General features: G+C 33.7%; 1 protein-coding gene across 1 annotated transcript in view; it reads right to left on the reverse strand.

Annotated features, from left to right (window-relative positions):
• The window catches only part of LOC139900324 (uncharacterized), a 30,000-nt gene that overhangs the window by 5,771 nt on the left and 1,863 nt on the right, over positions 1-22,366 (reverse strand). The window contains exons 4-5 of the mRNA XM_071883108.1: positions 21,059-21,849; positions 19,915-20,987 (exon numbers count right to left, since the gene is read on the reverse strand). Coding sequence (XP_071739209.1) covers positions 19,915-20,987; positions 21,059-21,849 — 1,864 coding nt within the window. The remainder of the gene's footprint in view (positions 1-19,914; positions 20,988-21,058; positions 21,850-22,366) is intronic.

Below are 22,366 nucleotides of genomic sequence, written 5' to 3' on the forward strand. Positions count from 1 at the left end.
ATTTTCAATGCGTTCATTACCATTGAACGTAAAATCCTAGGAATTCACCTGGAATTCATTAGGTCACCTGAACCAAATCGGGTGTCAACCGTAAGAACGGTGGTTGCATAGCATGGTCGGAGACAGGACCTTGTGCCAGACCGAAAAATCATAGGATGATCTTTACTATTGCTCCTACAAAGGATAGTACGAGCATCCGACACGTTTATAGACCATAATCAAAAGCAAGTCACGGGACATTGCCTTAACAGTTGCTTGTTCATCGCTTTCCTTTACAACCGGACGGTAGTTTACCGAAAGGTAATATACGGGACAAGTAAACTGGATGTGTTGCTTTCCTAATACAAAGTTAGCAAGCGGGTGACACAAAACCATAAGTTTTGAGCCAAAATTTTCAAATCTGAAACCCACAAAACCCACAAAAACATTTTGCAAACACCGGTGAGGGTTATTCCGGAAAACTTATCTAGGGTAAAAGCTAAAATAAATTTTCAAAATATCAAATGTTTTCATAAAAATCCAATTTCCTTAAGGATCTAAATTTTCATAGTCATGTGGGACTGTAAACCACATCGTTACTACCATTGTTCATACCGCCATATCAAAATCACTGATGCACAAAGTGTGAAGAATAAAGAAGTGATTCGTGTGATGTATTATATTATTTCAAGTTATTTATTGCCTGAGGACAAGCAACGTTCAAGTGTGGGGATATTTGATAGTACTCCAAATAAACATATATTTAGTATCAATATCCTTTCGATATGTAAAGTTTTCAGTTGTAATTGTTCTATTTTCAAGTAATATTCGTTTAAATAAATAAGTGCGAAGACAAAAGGCGAAAACGACGATTTGAAGACGCAAACGTCCAAAAAGCTCAAATGTACAAGATACAATCCAAGTGGTTCAATTTATTGATAAGAAACGTCTAAAAATGACAAAAGTACAAGTTGCGGAACACAAAGTACAAGATATTAAATTATACGAAAGGACGTTCAAAAATCCGGAACCGGGACATGAGTCTACTCTCAACGCGCGACGCAACGGTGCAAAAATTACAAGTCAACTATGCACATAAATAAAATATAATATTTAAATAATTCTTAAAATTATTTATATATTATATTATTATTTAATAACATCGACAAGCAAAGATCCAAAATCATGTGAGCTGGAAATTCAAACTCCGCGACTCGCGGAGTTTGAAGGGTAAAAGTGCCGCAACTCGCGGAGTTTGAAATTTCAGAAATGTCCTATAAATATCAACGTTTTCTGCCGAGTTTTAAACACACCAAAATAATAATAATAATTGATAAGGCTAAAAAGGAACATATATTTTATAGCATTATTCCCCAAGAAAGACAAGATTTTAGTTGGTATTGTTCGATTTACAAGCAATATTCGTTTAAATATTAAAAAGTGAAGACAAAAGGCAGATTCGACAAATTGAAGACAAAAAGGTCCAAAGAGCTAAAAAGTACAAGATACAACTAAAAAGGTTCAAAATATTGATGAGGAACGTCTCAAAATGACAAGAGTACAAGTTACAAGACGCAAAGTACACGATATAAAATAATACGCGAAGACGTCCGAAAATCCGGAACCGGGACCTGAGCCAAGAAGAAACGCCCGACGCAACGGACCAAAAATATCTAGTCTACTATGCACAAGAATATAATATAATATATATATAATTATATATTATATTATATATATTATTATATTACGTCGGCAAGAAGAAAACAAACCAATTTGGCTGGATCCAGGGTGGCCATGCGACTCGCATGGCCAGAGGCACAAAATCCATGCGAGTCGCATGGAGTGAAAATGCTGGTCAGGTCCTATATAAAGCCAGTTTTCTGCCGAGTTTTAAAGACCAACAAAAACACCATAATATCTATCTCCCTCTATCTCAAACATATGATATAAATAAATATTTATAACTTTAATTTTAATTAATAATAATAATAAGGTTATGTTAAGGATTGTTTTAAGGGTGTAAGTCGAAATTCTGTCCGTGTAACGCTACGCTATTTTTAATCATTGTAAGTTATGTTCAACCTTTTTACATTAATGTCTCGTAGCTAAGTTATTATTATGCTTATTTAAAACGAAGTAATCATGATGTTGGGCTAATTACTAAAATTGGGTAATTGGACTTTGTACCATAATTGGGGTTTGGATAAAAGAACGACACTTGTGGAAATTAGACTATGGGCTATTAATGGGCTTTATATTTGTTTAACTAAATGATAGTTTGTTAATGTTAATATAAAGATTTACAATTGGGCGTCCCTATAAATTACCATATACACTCAATCGGACACGATGGGCGGGGTATTTATATGTACGAATAATCGTTCATTTAACCGGACACGGGAATGGATTAATAGCCACTAGAATAATTAAAACAGGGGTGAAATTACATTCAAGGGTAATTGGTGTAATTGTTAACAAAGTAGTAAAACCTTGGTTTACACGTAGTCGATAACCTGGTGTATTCATTAAACAAAGTATTAAAACCTTGTTACAATTCGAATCCCCAATTAGTTGGAATATTTAACATCGGGTATAAGAATAATTTGACGAGGACACTCACACTTTATATTTATGACTGATGGACTGTTATGGACAAAAACCAGACGGACATATTAAATAATCCAGGACAAAGGACAATTAACCCATGGGGATAAAACTAAAATCAACACGTCAAACATCATGATTACGGAAGTTTAAATAAGCATAATTCTTTTATTTCATATTTAATTTCCTTTATTTTATATTTAATTGCACTTCTAATTATCGCATTTTTATTTATTCGCACTTTTAATTATCGTACTTTTTAATTATCGCAAGTTTATTTTATCGCACTTTTATTATTCGCAATTTCATTATCGTTATTTACTTTACGCTTTAATTTAAGTCTTGTATTTATTTTATATTTTACATTAGGTTTTAACTGCGACTAAAGTCTTAAAATCGACAAACCGGTCATTAAACGGTAAAAACCCCCCTTTATAATAATAATATTACTTATATATATGTTTGTATTTTTATAAAAGTAAACTAATATAGCGTTGAGCTTTGTTTAAAGATTTCCCTGTGGAACGAACCGGACTTACTAAAAACTACACTACTTTACGATTAGGTACACTGCCTATAAGTGTTGTAGCAAGGTTTAAGTATATCCATTCTATAAATAAATAAATATCTTGTATAAAATTGTATCGTATTTAATAGTATTTTCGCACTAAAAATAATACTATTTTATATACACCTCGCATAACATCAAGTATTTTTGGCGCCGCTGTCGGGGAACGCCGAAGCAAAACGTCAAAATATTTATAAAATTTTTTTAAGTTTTAATTAGTTTTTTTATAAATATATATTTTTGTTTAAATTTTGAAAAATATAAAAAAATTAAAAATTTTATAAAACCGAAAAAAAAAATATTTTAAAATCTATTTTTAAGTTTTTCTTTTATATTTATAAAATTATAAGTATTTTTATTTTTTTTAGTTTTAAAATTAAGTTTTTATTTAAATTGTATATTTATTTTATTTTAAAACAGAAAAGGGAAATAAATATTAAAAAAATTACGTGACCTGTCATAATTGACCTGCTGCCTTGTCCCATGCGACTCGCATGGTAAGCCCAGACAGGCCACAAACTTACCCTAATTCCGCATTTATTACGGGTATTATTTAATTAATATTATCTAAACCCTAGATTTTATTAATTATTATATTTAAGTTTTAGTTTAATTAATTTTTATTACTTATAATTATTTTTTATATTTTATAAACTTAATACTTTTATTATATAAAATACCAAAACAATATTTTTATAATAAACTAATAATTTTTATTAACTTTTTATAACTTTTATATTTTATACTTTTTAATCGTTTTAGCGTAATTTTTATATTTTTCTTCGTTCGTACTTAGTTTTTAAGTCTAGTTTTTTTTTGCCGTAGTTTTTATTTTTATTTCTAGAATTTTTAGGATTGCCGTAAAATCCCTTAAGTGCCTATTCCTTAGATTAAGTAGTAGGTGCTTTAGAATTTTGCGACGCCTTTTTAAGTTTTAGTTTCTTTTTAAGTTATTTCCATTTGGGATTTAGTTTTTCCTGTAAGCTTTAATATTTTTAGACCTTTTACTATGTATCAATTATCATTCCAATTAGTAATCTCAATTTGCGATTATAATTTTAAGTTAGTTGTAGTAATAAGGTTAGGTTAGTTAAGTATTTTTAAGTTTTTATAAGTTTCTTTTATTTTTCCGTCACCTTTTATTTTTCAACCATTTTTTCTTTTTCTACCTTTTGCGACGAACTCTTTTTCTCTCTTATTTCTCGCCATTCTAGTTTTTAGGACTTAGAATTTTTTCTACTTCTTATCTAAATTTCTTAAAATTACGAAAATTTATTTTGAGTGGTTAAATTGATAGACATCAAAATTTTCTGGTTCGTAGTAATAGTTGGATTTGTACGTGGACCGGGTTATTGGAGCCAAACAGTCCTCAATTATATTGAGACCAAACGAATCCTGCCCCTCTGCTGCATCTTTTGGCTATTCGAAACGTGGGCAAAATCAGAAAAGTCTATTAATTGGATAACTTATTATAATTTTTCTTTCCTTTTAAAAACTAATAGGATATTCAGTGAATGCACCGAGCAAGACGTTCATCACCTTTTGTACGTTCACCACCTGTAACTAGATCAAGACATCTAGCCAATATTGTCGCCGTTGATTTTTCTTTAGAATCGTCATCCAGTCGACCAAGTACTTCAGTTCAAATTTCCGATAATCCATTTTTTGAACCCAACCTCACAATTGAGAATCCAGAGAATATTCAGGAACGGTTCGTAGATCCTGAACCATTAAACTTTCCTCCGGAGCCACCAATCATTCAAACAGAGATTGTTGAGGAACGAACCATTAAATCAGAATCATCTAGTGATACCGATTCAACAAATTCAATTATGGAGAATCTGGAACCTTTGAGTATGGAAGACCGAATGAGAGCTAAACGCACTGGCCAAGGTCACGCAATTACTCATCCAGACATTAATGCGCCAGATTATGAAATCAAAGGACAAATTCTACACATGGTGACTAATCAATGCCAATTTAGTGGTGCGCCGAAGGAAGATCCAAATGAACATCTACGTACCTTTAATAGGATCTGCACACTATTTAAAATCCGAGAAGTGGAGGATGAATAGATATATCTCATGTTATTTCCCTGGACTTTAAAGGGAGAAGCCAAAGATTGGTTGGAATCGTTACCTGAAGGGGCGATCGATACATGGGACGTTTTAATTGACAAATTTCTTAAACAATTCTTTCCTGCATCTAAAGCCGTAAGACTTCAAGCAGAAATTGTTACGTTCACACAGAAACCAAATGAAACTCTATATGAGGCGTGGACAAGATATGGAAAGTTATTAAGAGGATGTCCGCAACATGGTTTAGACACCTGTCAAATAGTACAAATATTCTACCAAGGATGCGACATCACTACAAGGAAAGATATAGATATAGCAGCTGGTGGTTCTATTATGAAGAAAACCGAAACTGATGCTTACAAAATTATTGATAACACTGCTTCCCACTCACATGAGTGGCACCAAGAAAAAGATATCATTAGATCATCTAAAGCAGCTAGAGCCAATTCTAGCCATGACTTAGATTCCATTTCCGCAAAGATAGATGCTGTGGAGAGACGAATGGAAAAGATGACTAAAGATATTCACTCAATACGAATTAGTTGTGAGCAGTGTGGAGGACCACATTTGACAAAAGATTGTCTCAGTATTGAATTAACAATGGAACAAAGAGAGAATATTTCATACATAAACCAAAGGCCTGGAAATAATTATCAGAATAATTATCAACCGCCAAGACCGATTTACAATCAAAACCAGAATTATAACCGAAATATTCCATACAACAACCAACAAGGTCCTAGCAATCAACAAGTATCCAATAATACTTACAATCAGCAAAGACCTAATTTTCAAAACAAACCACCACAACAAACCGATGATAAAAAACCAAATTTAGAAGATATGATGACGAAGCTAGTTGAAACTCAAACGCAGTTTTTCACATCTCAGAAACAAACAAATGAACAAAATGCTCAAGCATTTAGAAATCAACAAGCTTCTATTCAAAATCTGGAACAAGAAGTGAGTAACCTAGCAAGGTTAATAGGTGAAAGAAAACCGGGAAGTCTACCTAGTGATACAAACGCTAACCCCCAGAATGAAACAGCTAAAGCTATTACCACAAGAAGTGGTACAACACTTAAACCACCTGAAATACCTGTAACTTCTGATGAAACCATTCCTACTCCACAAGAACCACAACCTGATCAAGATAAGGAAAAAGAACCGGTAGTTGAAAAGGTTAATGAAGATAACACAGTTAAGGATAAACCTTATGTTAAACCATACCAACCACCACTTCCTTACCCGAGTAAAATGAAGAAAGAAAAACTTGAAGCCGAGCAATCCAAATTCTTGGATATGTTTAAACAGATAAATGTAAATCTTCCTTTCATTGATGTGATTTCAGGAATGCCAAGATTTGCTAAATTCTTGAAAGATCTAATCTCAAATAGAAAGAAAATGGAAGAACTCTCGGCTGTTACTATGAATGCTAATTGTTCAGCAGTGCTGTTGAATAAGATACCAGAAAAACTATCTGATCCAGGAAGTTTCACAATTCCATGTTTTCTGGGTAGTCTTAGTTCAATAGAAGCATTGGCAGACTTAGGTGCTAGTATAAATCTAATGCCGTATTCACTATACGCTAAACTAGACCTTGGAGAATTGAAACCAACCAGAATAAGCATACAACTAGCCGATAGATCAATAAAATATCCTAGAGGGATAATGGAGAACATGCTAGTTAAAGTTGGTACTTTAGTATTTCCAGTAGATTTTGTTGTTCTGGACATGGAAGAAGATTCTCAAGTTCCTCTCATATTAGGAAGACCATTCTTAAACACGGCTAAAGCAATGATAGACGTGTTCGGTAAGAAACTGACCCTAAGTATAGAGGATGAGAGTGTTACCTTTTCAGTTGATAGAGCAATGCAACAACCACAATCTGCAGATGATACATGTTATTATATTCAAACTATAGATGCACATGCAGAATTATTAGAAGAATTTCCAGAATTACAAGGAACAGGAGAATGTTCTTTAGGAGAAGGTAATGAACCAATTGATGAAGCTGAAATGTTAGCTACACTTATAGCTAATGGATATGAACCAACAACAGAAGAAATTCAAATGCTAAAAGAAGAAGACAGATATCGATATAAATCATCGATAGAAGAACCTCCGAAATTAGAGTTAAAGCCACTTCCAAACCATTTGGAATACGCTTATTTACATGGTGAATCTGAATTACCTGTAATAATATCGTCTTCTCTTATTGAAAATGAGAAATCACAACTCATTTCTGTGTTGAAAGCTCATAAACCAGCCATTGCATGGAAGATTCATGATATTAAAGGAATAAGTCCTTCGTATTGCACACATAAAATCCTTATGGAAGAAGGTCATAAAACGTATGTGCAACGCCAACGAAGACTAAATCCTAATATGCAAGATGTAGTTAAGAAAGAGATTATTAAACTGCTAGATGCAGGTTTGATATATCCAATTTCTGATAGTCCATGGGTAAGCTCAGTTCAATGCATGCCTAAGAAGGGTGGCATGACTGTCATTACAAATGAGAAAAATGAGCTTATTCCTACTAGGACTGTAACAGGATGGCGTGTGTGTATTGATTATAGAAAATTAAATGACGCCACCAGAAAAGATCACTTTCCCTTACCTTTCATAGATCAAATGTTGGAAAGATTAGCCAGAAATAGTTACTATTGTTTTCTAGATGGATTTTCCGGATATTTTCAAATTCCAATAGCACCCGAAGATCAAGAGAAAAGCACATTCACGTGCCCTTATGGTACTTTTGCTTACAAACGCATGCCATTTGGACTTTGTAACGCCCCTGCAACCTTTCAAAGGTGTATGATGGCGATTTTTCATGACATGATAGAAGAATGCATGGAAGTTTTCATGGATGACTTTTCAGTCTTCGGTGATACATTTGAATCATGTCTAGTTAATCTGGAACGAATGCTAATTAGATGCGAAAAATCAAATCTAGTACTTAATTGGGAGAAATGCCATTTCATGGTTAAAGAAGGCATCGTTCTTGGACATAAAATTTCAAAAAAAGGAATTGAAGTGGATAGAGCTAAAGTAGATGTAATTGCTAAACTTCCACATCCCACAAATGTTTGAGGAGTTAGGAGTTTTCTAGGGCATGCCGGTTTTTACCGACGTTTCATAAAAGATTTTTCTAAAATTGCCACTCCTATGAATAAACTCCTAGAAAAGGATGCGACATTCATCTTTTCAGATGAATGTATCAAATCTTTTAATATTCTTAAAGAAAAACTCACTAATGCGCCGATCATGATAACACCAAATTGGAATCTACCATTTGAACTAATGTGCGATGCAAGTGATTTTGCAATGGGAGCCGTTTTAGGACAAAGGATTGAAAAACGATTTCAACCTATATATTATGCTAGTAAGACATTACAAGGAGCACAAACGAACTATACAACTACTGAAAAAGAACTCCTTGCTATTGTCTTTGCTTTTGACAAATTTCGATCATATCTCGTTCTAGCAAAAACGGTGGTCTATACCGACCATTCTGCTCTTAGATACCTATTTTCAAAACAAGATGCTAAACCAAGATTAATCCGTTGGATCTTACTCTTACAAGAGTTTGATATTGAAATCCGAGATAAAAGAGGAGCAGAAAATCTCGCCGCTGATCATCTTTCTCGTCTTGAAAATCCTGAGTTAGAAGTTCTAAATGAATCGGCCATACAAGACAACTTTCCTGATGAATATCTATTGAAGATAGATTATAAAAAAATCCCATGGTTTGCAGACTATGCAAACTACTTAGTTTGTGGATTCCTTGAAAAAGGATTATCGTACCAAAGACGAAAGAAATTCTTCAGTGATATAAAACACTATTTCTGGGAAGATCCACATCTGTTTAAAAGTTGTCCCGATGGAATAATACGCCGATGTGTATTTGGAGATGAAGCTAGTAAAATTTTAAACGATTGTCACACAGGACCAACAGGAGGGCATTATGGGCCTCAACTAAGAGCAAGAAAAGTTTATGAAGCTGGATTCTATTGGCCTACAATTTACAAAGACGCACACCTTCTTTGCAAATCCTGTGATGCATGTCAAAGGGCCGGAAAAATAAGTCAACGTGATGAAATGCCACAAAATGTCATCCAAGTATGTGAAGTATTTGACATTTGGGGTATTGACTTTATGGGTCCATTTCCAAAATCTCATAATAATCTATATATACTCGTAGCAATTGATTATGTATCTAAATGGGCGGAAGCACAAGCTCTCCCAACTAACGATGCACGAGTTGTAGTCAACTTTTTAAAACGTCTTTTTGCAAGGTTTGGAACACCGAAAGCTTTAATAAGTGATCAGGGTACTCATTTCTGTAATAATCAACTTGAGAAAGTTCTTAAAAGATATGGAGTAACTCATAAAATCTCCACCGCATATCATCCACAAACAAGTGGACAAGTTGAAAATACCAGCCGAGCTTTAAAACGTATTCTAGAGAAAACCGTAGGATCAAATCCAAAGGAATGGTCCATTAAATTGGAGGATGCACTCTGGGCTTTTAGAACAGCCTACAAAACTCCAATTGGAACCACACCTTTTAGACTTGTTTATGGAAAAGCATGTCATCTTCCAGTAGAAATTGAACACAAAGCATTTTGGGCTTTGAAGACATGTAATCTTGATTTACATGGAGCTGGACGTCTACGATTAAGTCAACTAAACGAATTAGAAGAATTAAGACATGAAGCATACGAAAATTCGTTAATCTATAAAGAAAGAACGAAGAAATGGCATGATAAAAGAATCAGAAGTTCAAAAGAATTTAAAGAAGGAGACAGAGTTCTTCTTTTCAATTCACGATTCAAGCTATTTCCTGGAAAATTGAAATCAAGATGGTCTGGACCATTCATAGTCAAAAGAGTTTTCCCATACGGAACGATAGAATTGATAAATTCAAATGGGATTGAATTTAAAGTTAATGGTCACAGAGTTAAACATTACATACATGGTCCGATGGAAGTCGACAACGAAGTTAATCACAATTTCGACACCACAGCTAACTAAGTGTGGGGAGAATCAAGTCTTTAAAGGATAATATGTATTTCTGTTAGAGTTAGATTGTCTGTTTTCGTGTAGTTCTCGAAAATGGAACCCGAATGGTCTTTCCCTAGCAGACCCTAAAGAACTAGTCTTCTCCCCCCATTCTGAATTTTTAATTTTTTTTTAGGTTTTTACGAAATGAAGACTGCCTGTGAACTAAACCATGGTCTAATGCTACACGCTTTGATCACTAAACGTAATAATGACATACTACCGAGTGAAATAGTATCAGTAATCAGAGAAAGAATGGACGGAGTTAGAAAAGAATCCAGATGCGAAGATAATAAGTTACAATTTGGTAAAGGAAAATCAAAATCCGCAGCGAAAAGAAGAGCACGACACCTAGAACGATGTCACAAATGCGGAAAATGGTCACATGGAGGTAAATGTTCAAATAATCAAACCTATTCAAATACCGAATTTGTTACTTTATGCAGAGACGGACCGTTCATATGTTTAGAAGAAAAGACACTGAATGCTCGAGGTTACGCTTATGTAGCCATGGAAAACCAATTAAACCGACTATCTTATGAATGGAATAGATCATATAACTAAGAAATCCATTTCACAGGTATGTCTATACAGTTTTTATTTTTATTTTTATTTTTAACCTTTTGATAATAAACGCTAATTTGTTCGCTAAAAAGTATTAAATTGGTATTGAATAAAATTAGGTTTGGCGACCGAAATTATTGATATCATTCAAAAATTTATTACATCACTGCGAAATTTAACGTTTATTCTTAAGGTATAAATATCTTTAATCAATCAACCCAAAATATTTCAAAAATTCGTCATGAGTCAAATTAGGTCTTGGAACCGAAATTACTTTACCGAAAAGAGGGGCGCATATTTTTGATAATATTTGATTGATTAAAGTGGGATAAAAAGCCAAAAAGATTTTTAATTTTATTTTTACCATGTTTTTAAAATTAATATAAATCTTAAATTAATATTGTAAACTTTGTAAAAACAATATATTTAAAATTGTAAATATTTGAAAAATTAATATAAGTTTGGTGTGAATTTATAATATGAATTTTTAATATAAGTTTGGTGTGAATTTATAATATGAATTTTTAAATTAAGTCTGGTGTGAATTTTTAAAATATGAATTTTTAATTTTATGCATTTCAAATTTTAAGTTTGGTGTGATTTTTTTTAATATTAATTTTGAATTTTATATTTAAATTGTGTGAATTTAAAAACAAAAATTTACTCTATCTCATTAAGTTAAAAATATGATCTTTAAAATTCGTTGTAAGTTGAAGACTAGGTCTTTGAACCGAAATTGCTTTACCCGATGGCGGGACGAGAATTTTTATTATCATTATTTTTAAGCTTATTGATTTAAAGTATGCCAAAAAAAAAAAAAAAAAAAAAAAAAATCCAAAAATCTAAGCTTTTAAAACAATCGCTTGAAAATGACAAAATTTTAAAATTTTGTCGAGGGACGGACTAGGGCATCGTCCCGAAACGACCTCGTCCTAAAAAGAAACAAAATTTTTAAAATTTTATTTAATTATATGTTTTAAAAGTATAAGATTTTATAAAAAAAAAAAAAAAATATAAATATCTGGAATTTAACCCCATGCGACTCGCATGGGGATGGGCAGGAAACCATGCGACTCGCATGGCTAAAGAAATCTGGTCAGGATCATTTATCCAGCGAATCTGCTTATGTCTCTCACAAATACACACACATACACGAACTTACTCTCAAATCCTCTCAATTTTTCATCATTTCTCACCAAATTTCTTGCAAAACTTCACAACAATCATGCCTAGATTCAGTAGTCTCAACCCCTTCAGGAGAACGGTAAAGATTTCACCCCTAATCTCTTTAAATTCGAATTATGTGTGTTCTTGAGCCATTTTACCTAATTTAATTTTTGTTAATTTTTAGTGAAATTAGTGTTAAATTGATGTTATATTATGCATGTATATCCTAGATAGAAGCTATTTAACATGAATTGAAGCTAAAAACTTCAAATTTTTAAGAATCTAGGGTTTGTGTTCTTGAGCAATTTGTGGCTTTTTGATATAAACAGGTTATGGCCGATTTTTGTCATGAATTGTTGCTAAATTAAGTAGTGTAACATGTTTAGGTAGTTAATTGATCCAAACTTTGAGCCTAAACATGTTTTTGAGAATTAAAGTGGACTTTTTAAGTCTAAAAATTCATGAACTTGGATAATTTGATATAAAGGCCATTTGAAACTTGTTTCATTGCTAGTAGTGATTATTTTGGCATGTTATTTGAGATAAATGCTTATGAACTTGATGTACATTTTTCGTATATGCTTATTTGACAAAGTGTAGACTTGACAAAAATATGAAAATGAGCACTAGTTTGATTTGAATGCCATGTAACAAGTGTTTAATTGCTATAATGATTATTGTTGACATGTTTAAGAGTTTAAATGTGATAAAACATTGTACACATTTTCGTATGTAAAAGTGTAGAATTGTTATTGTTAAGAAAATGTGTATAAAATGTGTAATGAATTGAACATGTCATCATAATTGTTTCAAGTTATTATTTTGCTAACACTAATGCATATTTGGATGCACAAATTTTGTGTTTAATGTGTTTTGCAGAGAAATACAGATACGGACGGTGCATCATCGTCCAGACAACCAGAGCCCGAACCGGAAATGTTTTATGAACAAGAACAACATATGCAACAAGAAGAAGAACAACATGAGGATCAACATATTCCATATCACGATCAAGATCAATTATTCATGAATCAGTTTCGTCAATTCGCTCCACATCAAATGATTCTGAGCTTAGACATTAATGAAGATCAGTTACACCCAAATCTGAGATTTGATCGATGTTTGATAGAGTATCCAGATTATCAAAAGAACATGCACATTCTCTACTTTAAGGTTGTTGAAATGCCAAGGGCAATTGACTGGGTACCTTTGGAAACAGTTGACCTTGAGGAACCGATTCGGGAATTATTGGTGCAAAGGTATGGTAATTCTCAGTTTAACGATTGGATGCGCCTATTTTCCATTCGTAGAACCATATATAGGGAATGGTGTATAGAATTACTTAGTACTATTAAGTTAAACAGTGATGTTAGGAGGATAGATGATAGAAGCTTTATTAGATTTCTGTTAGGTGGACGCATGTACAGAATGTCCATGATAGATTTAGCCAGGGCCTTACATATTTACACCCCTGCTGAACTTTTGAGCCCCGACTGTAATAGCCTGATTGTCCAAGGAGAAAGGATAGATAGGGAATTTGATATTAATGCCGTCTGGAGGCGTATGTCCCACTTTAATGAATTTCACGCCAGTGGAAATCATACATACTTAGATATAGATAGAGCTGAACTCCGGGTGATTCATAGATTCTTAGCAAACACAATTACACAAAGGGGTAAGAATAAGGAGAAATTGACCGTAAACGATTTGTTCTACCTCAAGTGTATTAGAGACCCGAGGAGTTTCATTAACATTCCCTATTGTGTTGGTTATTATCTCGCTAATGTAGTTTCGGGGATGAAATCGGGGAGTATTATAGGTGGTGGTATTTTCATTACTCTCATTGGAGAGTATTTAGGTGTGGATAAGCACCAAGGGGGTCCAATGAACGAAATAGAGGACGAAGGTGAAACTATAAGTTCAAACCTTTATCACGGTGCAAGGGTATTATTGATGAGACGTGGTCGGGTATATCGATACGAGGGACCTCAGCGACAGGTAGAAAGAGGTTCGGATGACGAAATGGAAGAGGCGAACAACATTATAGGAGTTGTTCGGGAGACTGCTCTTGATTTAGGCGTTCGTATGGAGGATGAATACATGACGAACTATGATAGGCATATGCAGTACGAGGCATGGCAACGTCGGAATGACTACGAGCATTCCCGGCAACGAGAGCATGGCCGATGGGATTATCATCAGCGCCAAATTATAAGCCAGTTGCAGCCTGGCGAGATGTATTATCCGACCCGACCCGCATACTATCCCGCACATCAGCCAGAAATGAGACCACCCTATGATTTATATGATTATGACGCAGCATACCAGTTCACCTATCATCAGCCATGGAACCCGGACGCGAACATGAATTGGGATCCATATCCTAATTTTCCTCCTAACCCACCTCCTGATCAGTAGAGATAAGTTGGTAATTTATATTTTTATTATTTTAAACACTTAACATTTTAATTACATTTATGTAATGTTTGATATTTCTATTATTATTGTGTACTAATATTTTTCTTATAATTTGAAAGTGGGATGCCAAAGTTCCATTTCAAATTGCATGTATGATTATATTTGTATTGTATGTATTTTATGTTATGCACAAAACAGGATAAAACAACGTGTTTTCAAAGACTGGCATTAAGTTCAGCAAAAGCAAGTAATTTTGACGATAAGATGCAAAATATATGTGAAATAACAACAAGACGGAATGAACAAATGACGTGCACCATTTATCATTCAACAATCAAACGACAATATGTTTGAAACTTTGGTAAAATTTAATCATTTTTCTACGCTAATAACCCTCAATAATTTAAATTGTTTCTGATTTCTTGCAAATGAGGGCATTACAAGATCTTAAGTGTGGGAAGGGGTTAAATTCTTTCGGATTTAAAAAAAAAAAAAAAAAATTTTTGATTTAAACACTTGGTTACCATTAAAAATGCTAGTAACGCAGTAGTTGTGTTAGAATCTAGTGCTCTCCGATAACAAGGAACAGCCCTAGTCTTATATACTGACTACCCACTTCTAGTAAAATTTTCAAAATTTTTAACAAAATGAATTCAAAATCATGTTTATATATATTTATGAACGATTAAAACTAGGTCATTGAGCCGAAATTATCGTTACCTCGGAAAGGACATAAATTGAGAAACAACCAAAATGTTAGAATTCATTTAATAAGAATGGAATAGAAGAGAAAAAGGCAAAGAAAAACATAAATAAAAGCCAAGTGTGGGAAAAGTTTACCAAGTTATTCAAAATATCACATATTTTTGTACAAATTTTTGAAAATACTTTTGCTTTGAACAATAATCAACTGTTTTATCCAATGAAACTATCGAAGAGAGATGGATCTACACGATGAATCAATTCCATCATTTAAAAGGAAGTAAAGTCTTCCGAAAAAGACACGCGCTTCTTGATTTAGGTCAAGAAGTTGTCGTCCAGACCAGCTGTAGGTTGATGAAAAATCTAGAAAAGTCATTTCTAAAATCAGCAGGAAATCCACGGACCTCAGCATCAAACAGGGTCGCCAAGTGGTCAGATTTATCCTAACCATGAGAAGGATTTATCTCGTACAATGGGGAGGCACCGTGCAAATTAGCTTGATAAGACTAATGAATCAGATCCCCAGAAAGGATAATCTCCTTTAAAGATCAAAAATCAGCTTTTAAGCCTGATATTACTCAATCCTTGAGATTGACCTTAAAGATTGAGAATTCAAACTCATGGAATTCGATGATATCTAAACTCGAGCTTGAACGAGAAAATATTTTGATAAAAATTACAAACCGATTTGTTTTCTGAAAACCCATTTTCAATGCGTTCATTACCATTGAACGTAAAATCCTAGGAATTCACCTGGAATTCATTAGGTTACCTGAACCAAATCGGGTGTCAACCGTAAGAACGGTGGTTGCATAGCATGGTCGGAGACAGGACCTTGTGCCAGACCGAAAAATCATAGGATGATCTTTACTATTGCTCCTACCAAGGATAGTTCTAGCATCCGACACGTTAAAAGACCATAATCATCTGCATGTCACGGGACATTGCCTTAACAGTTTCTTGTTCATCGCTTTCCTTTACAACCGGACGGTAGTTTACCGAAAGTTAATATACGGAACAAGTAAACTGGATGTGTGCTTTCCGATACAGGGATAGCAGTGGATTACACAAACCTAAAAGTTTTAGCCAAAATATTGATCCACAAATATATTTTGCAACACCAAAGAATGGATTAAATCAGAAAACTTGTCTAGGATAAAATCTAGCTTGAATTTTCAAAAGATCAAATGTTTTCATAAAGATCCAATTTCCTTAAGGATCTACATTTTTATAAGTCATGTGGGACTGTAAACCGCCTTTCAAATGTGCACTTTGCTTTGGAAACCGAAAGTAAATCGGCTATTTGATTGCCAGTGTCGTTGACCTAAACCCGAGGCAACTATAAAAGACACACCCACCTTAACCACATCGTTACTATCATTGTTTATACCGCCATATCAAAATCACTGATGTATAAAGTGTGAAGAATAAAGAAGTGATTTGTATGTTTTTATTTCAAGACTGTATTGCTTGAGGACAAGCAACGCTCAAGTGTGGGGATATTGATAAGGCTAAAAAGGAACATATATTTTATAGCATTATTCCCCAAGAAAGACAAGATTTTAGTTGGTATTGTTCGATTTACAAGCAATATTCGTTTAAATATTAAAAAGTGAAGACAAAAGGCAGATTCGACAAATTGAAGACAAAAAGGTCCAAAGAGCTAAAAAGTACAAGATACAACTAAAAAGGTTCAAAATATTGATGAGGAACGTCTCAAAATGACAAGAGTACAAGTTACAAGACGCAAAGTACACGATATAAAATAATACGCGAAGACGTCCGAAAATCCGGAACCGGGACCTGAGCCAAGAAGAAACGCCCGACGCAACGGACCAAAAATATCTAGTCTACTATGCACAAGAATATAATATAATATATATATAATTATATATAATTATATATTATATTATATATTATTATTATATTACGTCGGCAAGAAGAAAACAAACCAATTTGGCTGGATCCAGGGTGGCCATGCGACTCGCATGGCCAGAGGCACAAAATCCATGCGAGTCGCATGGAGTGAAAATGCTGGTCAGGTCCTATATAAATCCAGTTTTCTGCCGAGTTTTAAAGACCAACAAAAACACCATAATATCTATCTCCCTCTATCTCAAACATATGATATAAATAAATATTTATAATTTTAATTTTAATTAATAATAATAATAAGGTTATGTTAAGGATTGTTTTAAGAGTGTAAGTCAAAATTCTGTCCGTGTAATGCTACGCTATTTTTAATCATTGTAAGTTATGTTCAACCTTTTTACATTAATGTCTCGTAGCTAAGTTATTATTATGCTTATTTAAAACGAAGTAATCATGATGTTGGGCTAATTACTAAAATTGGGTAATTGGACTTTGTACCATAATTGGGGTTTGGATAAAAGAACGACACTTGTGGAAATTAGACTATGGGCTATTAATGGGCTTTATATTTGTTTAACTAAATTATAGTTTGTTAATGTTAATATAAAGATTTACAATTGGGCGTCCCTATAAATTACCATATACACTCAATCGGACACGATGGGCGGGGTATTTATATGTACGAATAATCGTTCATTTAACCGGACACGGGAATGGATTAATAGCCACTAGAATAATTAAAACAGGGGTGAAATTACATTCAAGGGTAATTGGTGTAATTGTTAACAAAGTAGTAAAACCTTGGTTTACACGTAGTCGATAACCTGGTGTATTCATTAAACAAAGTATTAAAACCTTGTTACAATTCGAATCCCCAATTAGTTGGAATATTTAACTTCGGGTATAAGAATAATTTAACGAGGACACTCGCACTTTATATTTATGACTGATGGACTGTTATAGACAAAAACCAGACGGACATATTAAATAATCCAGGACAAAGGACAATTAACCCATGGGGATAAAACTAAAATCAACACGTCAAACATCATGATTACGGAAGTTTAAATAAGCATAATTCTTTTATTTCATATTTAATTTCCTTTATTTTATATTTAATTGCACTTCTAATTATCGCATTTTTATTTATTCGCACTTTTAATTATCGTACTTTTTAATTATCGCAAGTTTATTTTATCGCACTTTTATTATTCGCAATTTCATTATCGTTATTTACTTTACGCTTTAATTTAAGTCTTGTATTTATTTTATATTTTACATTAGGTTTTAACTGCGACTAAAGTCTTAAAATCGACAAACCGGTCATTAAACGGTAAAAACCCCCCTTTATAATAATAATATTACTTATATATATGTTTGTATTTTTATAAAAGTAAACTAATATAGCGTTGAGCTTTGTTTAAAGATTTTCCTGTGGAACGAACCGGACTTACTAAAAACTACACTACTTTACGATTAGGTACACTGCCTATAAGTGTTGTAGCAAGGTTTAAGTATATCCATTCTATAAATAAATAAATATCTTGTATAAAATTGTATCGTATTTAATAGTATTTTCGCACTAAAAATAATACTATTTTATATACACCTCGCATAACATCAATAATACTCCCTATGTAATAATAATATATATATATATAATATATATAGTATAGGTTAGTTTTATATTAGATTAGTTTGGGTTAATGTAAAGGTTATTTTACGGGTTTTAAAGTTGGAGCTCTGTCCGTGTAACACTACGCGATAAATAATCAATGTAAGCTATGTTCTCCTTTTTAAATTAATGTCTCGTACTTAATTTATTATTATGCTTATTTAAGACGAAGTAATCATGATGTTGGGCTAAAAATATTAAAATTGGGTAATTGGGCTTTGTACCATAATTGGGGTTTGGACAAAAGAACGACACTTGTGGAAATTAGACTATGGGCTATTAATGGGCTTTATATCTGTTTAACTAAATGATAGTTTTTTAATTTTAATATAAAGATTTACAATTGGACGTCCCTATAAATAACCATATACACTCGATCGGACACGATGGGCGGGGAATTTATATGTACGAATAATAGTTCATTTAACCGGACACGGGAATGGATTAATAGTCACTAGAATTATTAAAACAGAGGTGAAACTATGTACAAGGACACTTGGCATAATTGTTAACAAAGTATTAAACCTTGGATTACACGCAGTCGATATCCCGGTGTAATTATTAAACAAAGTATTAAAACCTTGTTACAGTTTAAGTCCCCAATTAGTTGGAATATTTGACTTCGGATATAAGGATAATTTGATGAGGACACTCGCACTTTATATTTATGACTGATGGACTGTTATGGACAAAAACCAGACGGGCATATTAAATAATCCAGGACAAAGAACAATTAACCCATGGGAATAAACTAAAAATCAACATATCAAACATCATGATTACGGAAGTTTAAATAAGCATAATTATTTTATTTTATATTTCATCGCACCTTTAATTATTCGTCATTTATATTTTTTGTTATTTATTTTATTTTGTTAATTAAATTTACTTTACGCTTCGCTTAAAATATAAAATCGACAAACCGGTCATTAAACGGTAAAACCCCCTTTTATATATTATTAATATAATATATTTTGTACGAATATAATTGTTTAAAATATAGTGTGAAATAAGCCAGCTCCCTGTGGAACGAACCGGACTTACTAAAAACTACACTACTCTACGATTAGGTACACTGCCTATAGTGTTGTAGCAAGGTTTAGGTATATCCCATTTGTAAATAAATAATTAAAACTTGTCATATTTTGTGTAAAATTGTATCGTATTTAATAGTTTTTCCTAGTAAAATATATAGCTATTTCATATACACCTCTGCGCACATCAGACTAATAGTAATATTTTGATCAAGCCACGCATCAATGTTTTCTTTACTAACATAATTCTTTGATTCATTCACCCGAATTGTTCTAAGTTGATGGACTTTCATGGGTTCAAACTGAATTGTTTCAACCACCCTAGCATCATCAAGCGATAAACCGGAAGCAATTTTCAATCGTTGCCCATTAACTAAGAATGGTTCCCCACCTTTTGGATCTTTTATTTCAATTGCCCCATATGGAGTAACCTTGGTAACCACATAGGGACCGTTCCACTTACTTCTCAACTTACCCGCAAATAACTTTAGCCTTGAATTAAACAACCACACACTTTGCCCCACTTCAAACGTCCGCCTTACGATTTGTTTATCATGAAACGCTTTTGTTTTCTCTTTGTGAATTTTTGAACTTTCATAAGCATCGCGTCTCAACTCATCCAGCGCCGATAGGTCTAACTTTCTTGCTTTTCCTGCCTCATCCATGTTCATGTTCACCTGTTTAATAGCCCACTCTCCACGATGCTCAATTTCAACAGGTAAGCGACATGCCTTCCCATAAACAAGTCGATAAGGTGAAGTACCAATAGGGGTTTTATAAGCTGTCCGGTAAGCCCAAAGCACATCGTCTAGTCTTAAAGACCAATCTTTGCGATTAGGATTTACAGTTTTTTCTAAAATCCTTTTTAATTCCCTATTAGATACTTCCACTTGCCCACTTGTTCGGGGATGGTAAGGCGTAGCAATTCGGTGATTTACCCCATAATCCCTTAAAAGTTTAGCAAAATGCGAGTTCTTAAAGTGCGAACCCCCATCACTAATTATGGCCTTAGGTACACCATGACGACAAAAAATATTTTTCTTAACAAACTTTAGGACAACTTTGTGATCATTGGTCCGAGTAGCCTCAGCCTCCACCCACTTGGAGACATAATCAACGGCTACTAGTATATACTCAAACCCAAAAGAAGGTGGAAAGGGTCCCATAAAATCTATGCCCCAAACATCAAAGATTTCATAAACCAAAATTGGGTTCATGGGCATTTCATTACGCTTATAGATTCCCCCATCCTTTGACACCTAGCACAATTTTTAACATACTCACACGCGTCTTTAAAAATAGTAGGCCAAAAGAAACCTGAGTCGAGTACTTTGTACCCGGTTTTCTTGACTCCGTAGTGTCCTCCACATGCAAAAGTATGATAATGAGCTAGAATGTCCTTATGCTCATCTTCCACCACACATCTTCTTATGATTTGATCGGGTCCAATCCGGTAAAGAATCGGGTCCTCCCAAATGTAACGCTTAACCTGTGAGAAAAAGTAATCCTTCTTTTGCTTGTTCCAATGCTCCGGTACTTTTTTAGTCACCAAATAGTTATCAATATGAGCGAACCAAGGTACCTGCACAACACTAAACAAACACTCGTCCGAGAAATTTTCCTGGATCGGTTTAGTAGGGTCAAACGGTGGCGGGGGTATCCTAGATAAATGGTCGGCTACCACATTCTTTATACCCTTTTTATCCCTTATTTCCAAATCAAACTCTTGTAGCAACAAAATCCACCTAATCAATCTAGGCTTAGACTCTTTCTTTTCAAGCAAGTGCCTTAGAGCACTATGGTCTGAAAAGACAACTACCTTAGACCCCCACAAATACGATCTAAATTTGTCTAAGGCAAACACTACTGCTAATAATTCTTTCTCGGTTGTGGTATAATTCACCTGGGCATCCGAGAATGTCTTACTAGCATAATAGATAACAACCGGTTTCCTATCAACTCTTTGACCCAAAACAGCCTCAGCCGCAAAATCACTAGCGTCGCATATAATTTCAAATGGTTTGGTCCAATCGGGTGATTGCAAAATGGGTGCTTCGGTCAACTTACGCTTAAGGGTGTTAAAGGCCTCCTTACATTGGTCATCAAAGTCAAAAGGTGCGTCTTTTAATAACAAATTACACAATGGTTTAGAAATAACGTTAAAATCTTTGATAAACCTACGATAGAATCCCGCATGTCCCAAAAACGATCTTACCCCCTTAACATTGGTTGGTGGAGGTAATGTGGAAATAAGTTGCACTTTTGCCCTATCGACTTCGAATCCCCATTCAGACACAATGTGTCCCAAAACCACCCCTTCCCTTACCATAAAGTGGCTCTTTTCCCAACTAAAGACAAGGTTGGTCTCGGTACACCTCTTTAAAACTTTTTCCAACATATTCAAACACGACTCAAAAGACTTGCCAAATATTGAAAAATCATCCATGAAAATTTTTAAAGACTCGCCTATTAACTCTGAGAAAATACTCATCATACACCTTTGAAAAGTAGCAGGTGCATTACATAAACCAAAAGGCATTCGTCTAAAAGTATAAGTTCCATAAGGACAAGTAAAAGTCATTTTTTCTTGGTCATTAGGGTGAATAGGTATTTGATTATATCCCGAATACCCATCTAA

This window comes from Rutidosis leptorrhynchoides, chromosome 3 (assembly GCF_046630445.1).
Source record: "Rutidosis leptorrhynchoides isolate AG116_Rl617_1_P2 chromosome 3, CSIRO_AGI_Rlap_v1, whole genome shotgun sequence".
Lineage (NCBI taxonomy): Eukaryota > Viridiplantae > Streptophyta > Magnoliopsida > Asterales > Asteraceae > Rutidosis > Rutidosis leptorrhynchoides.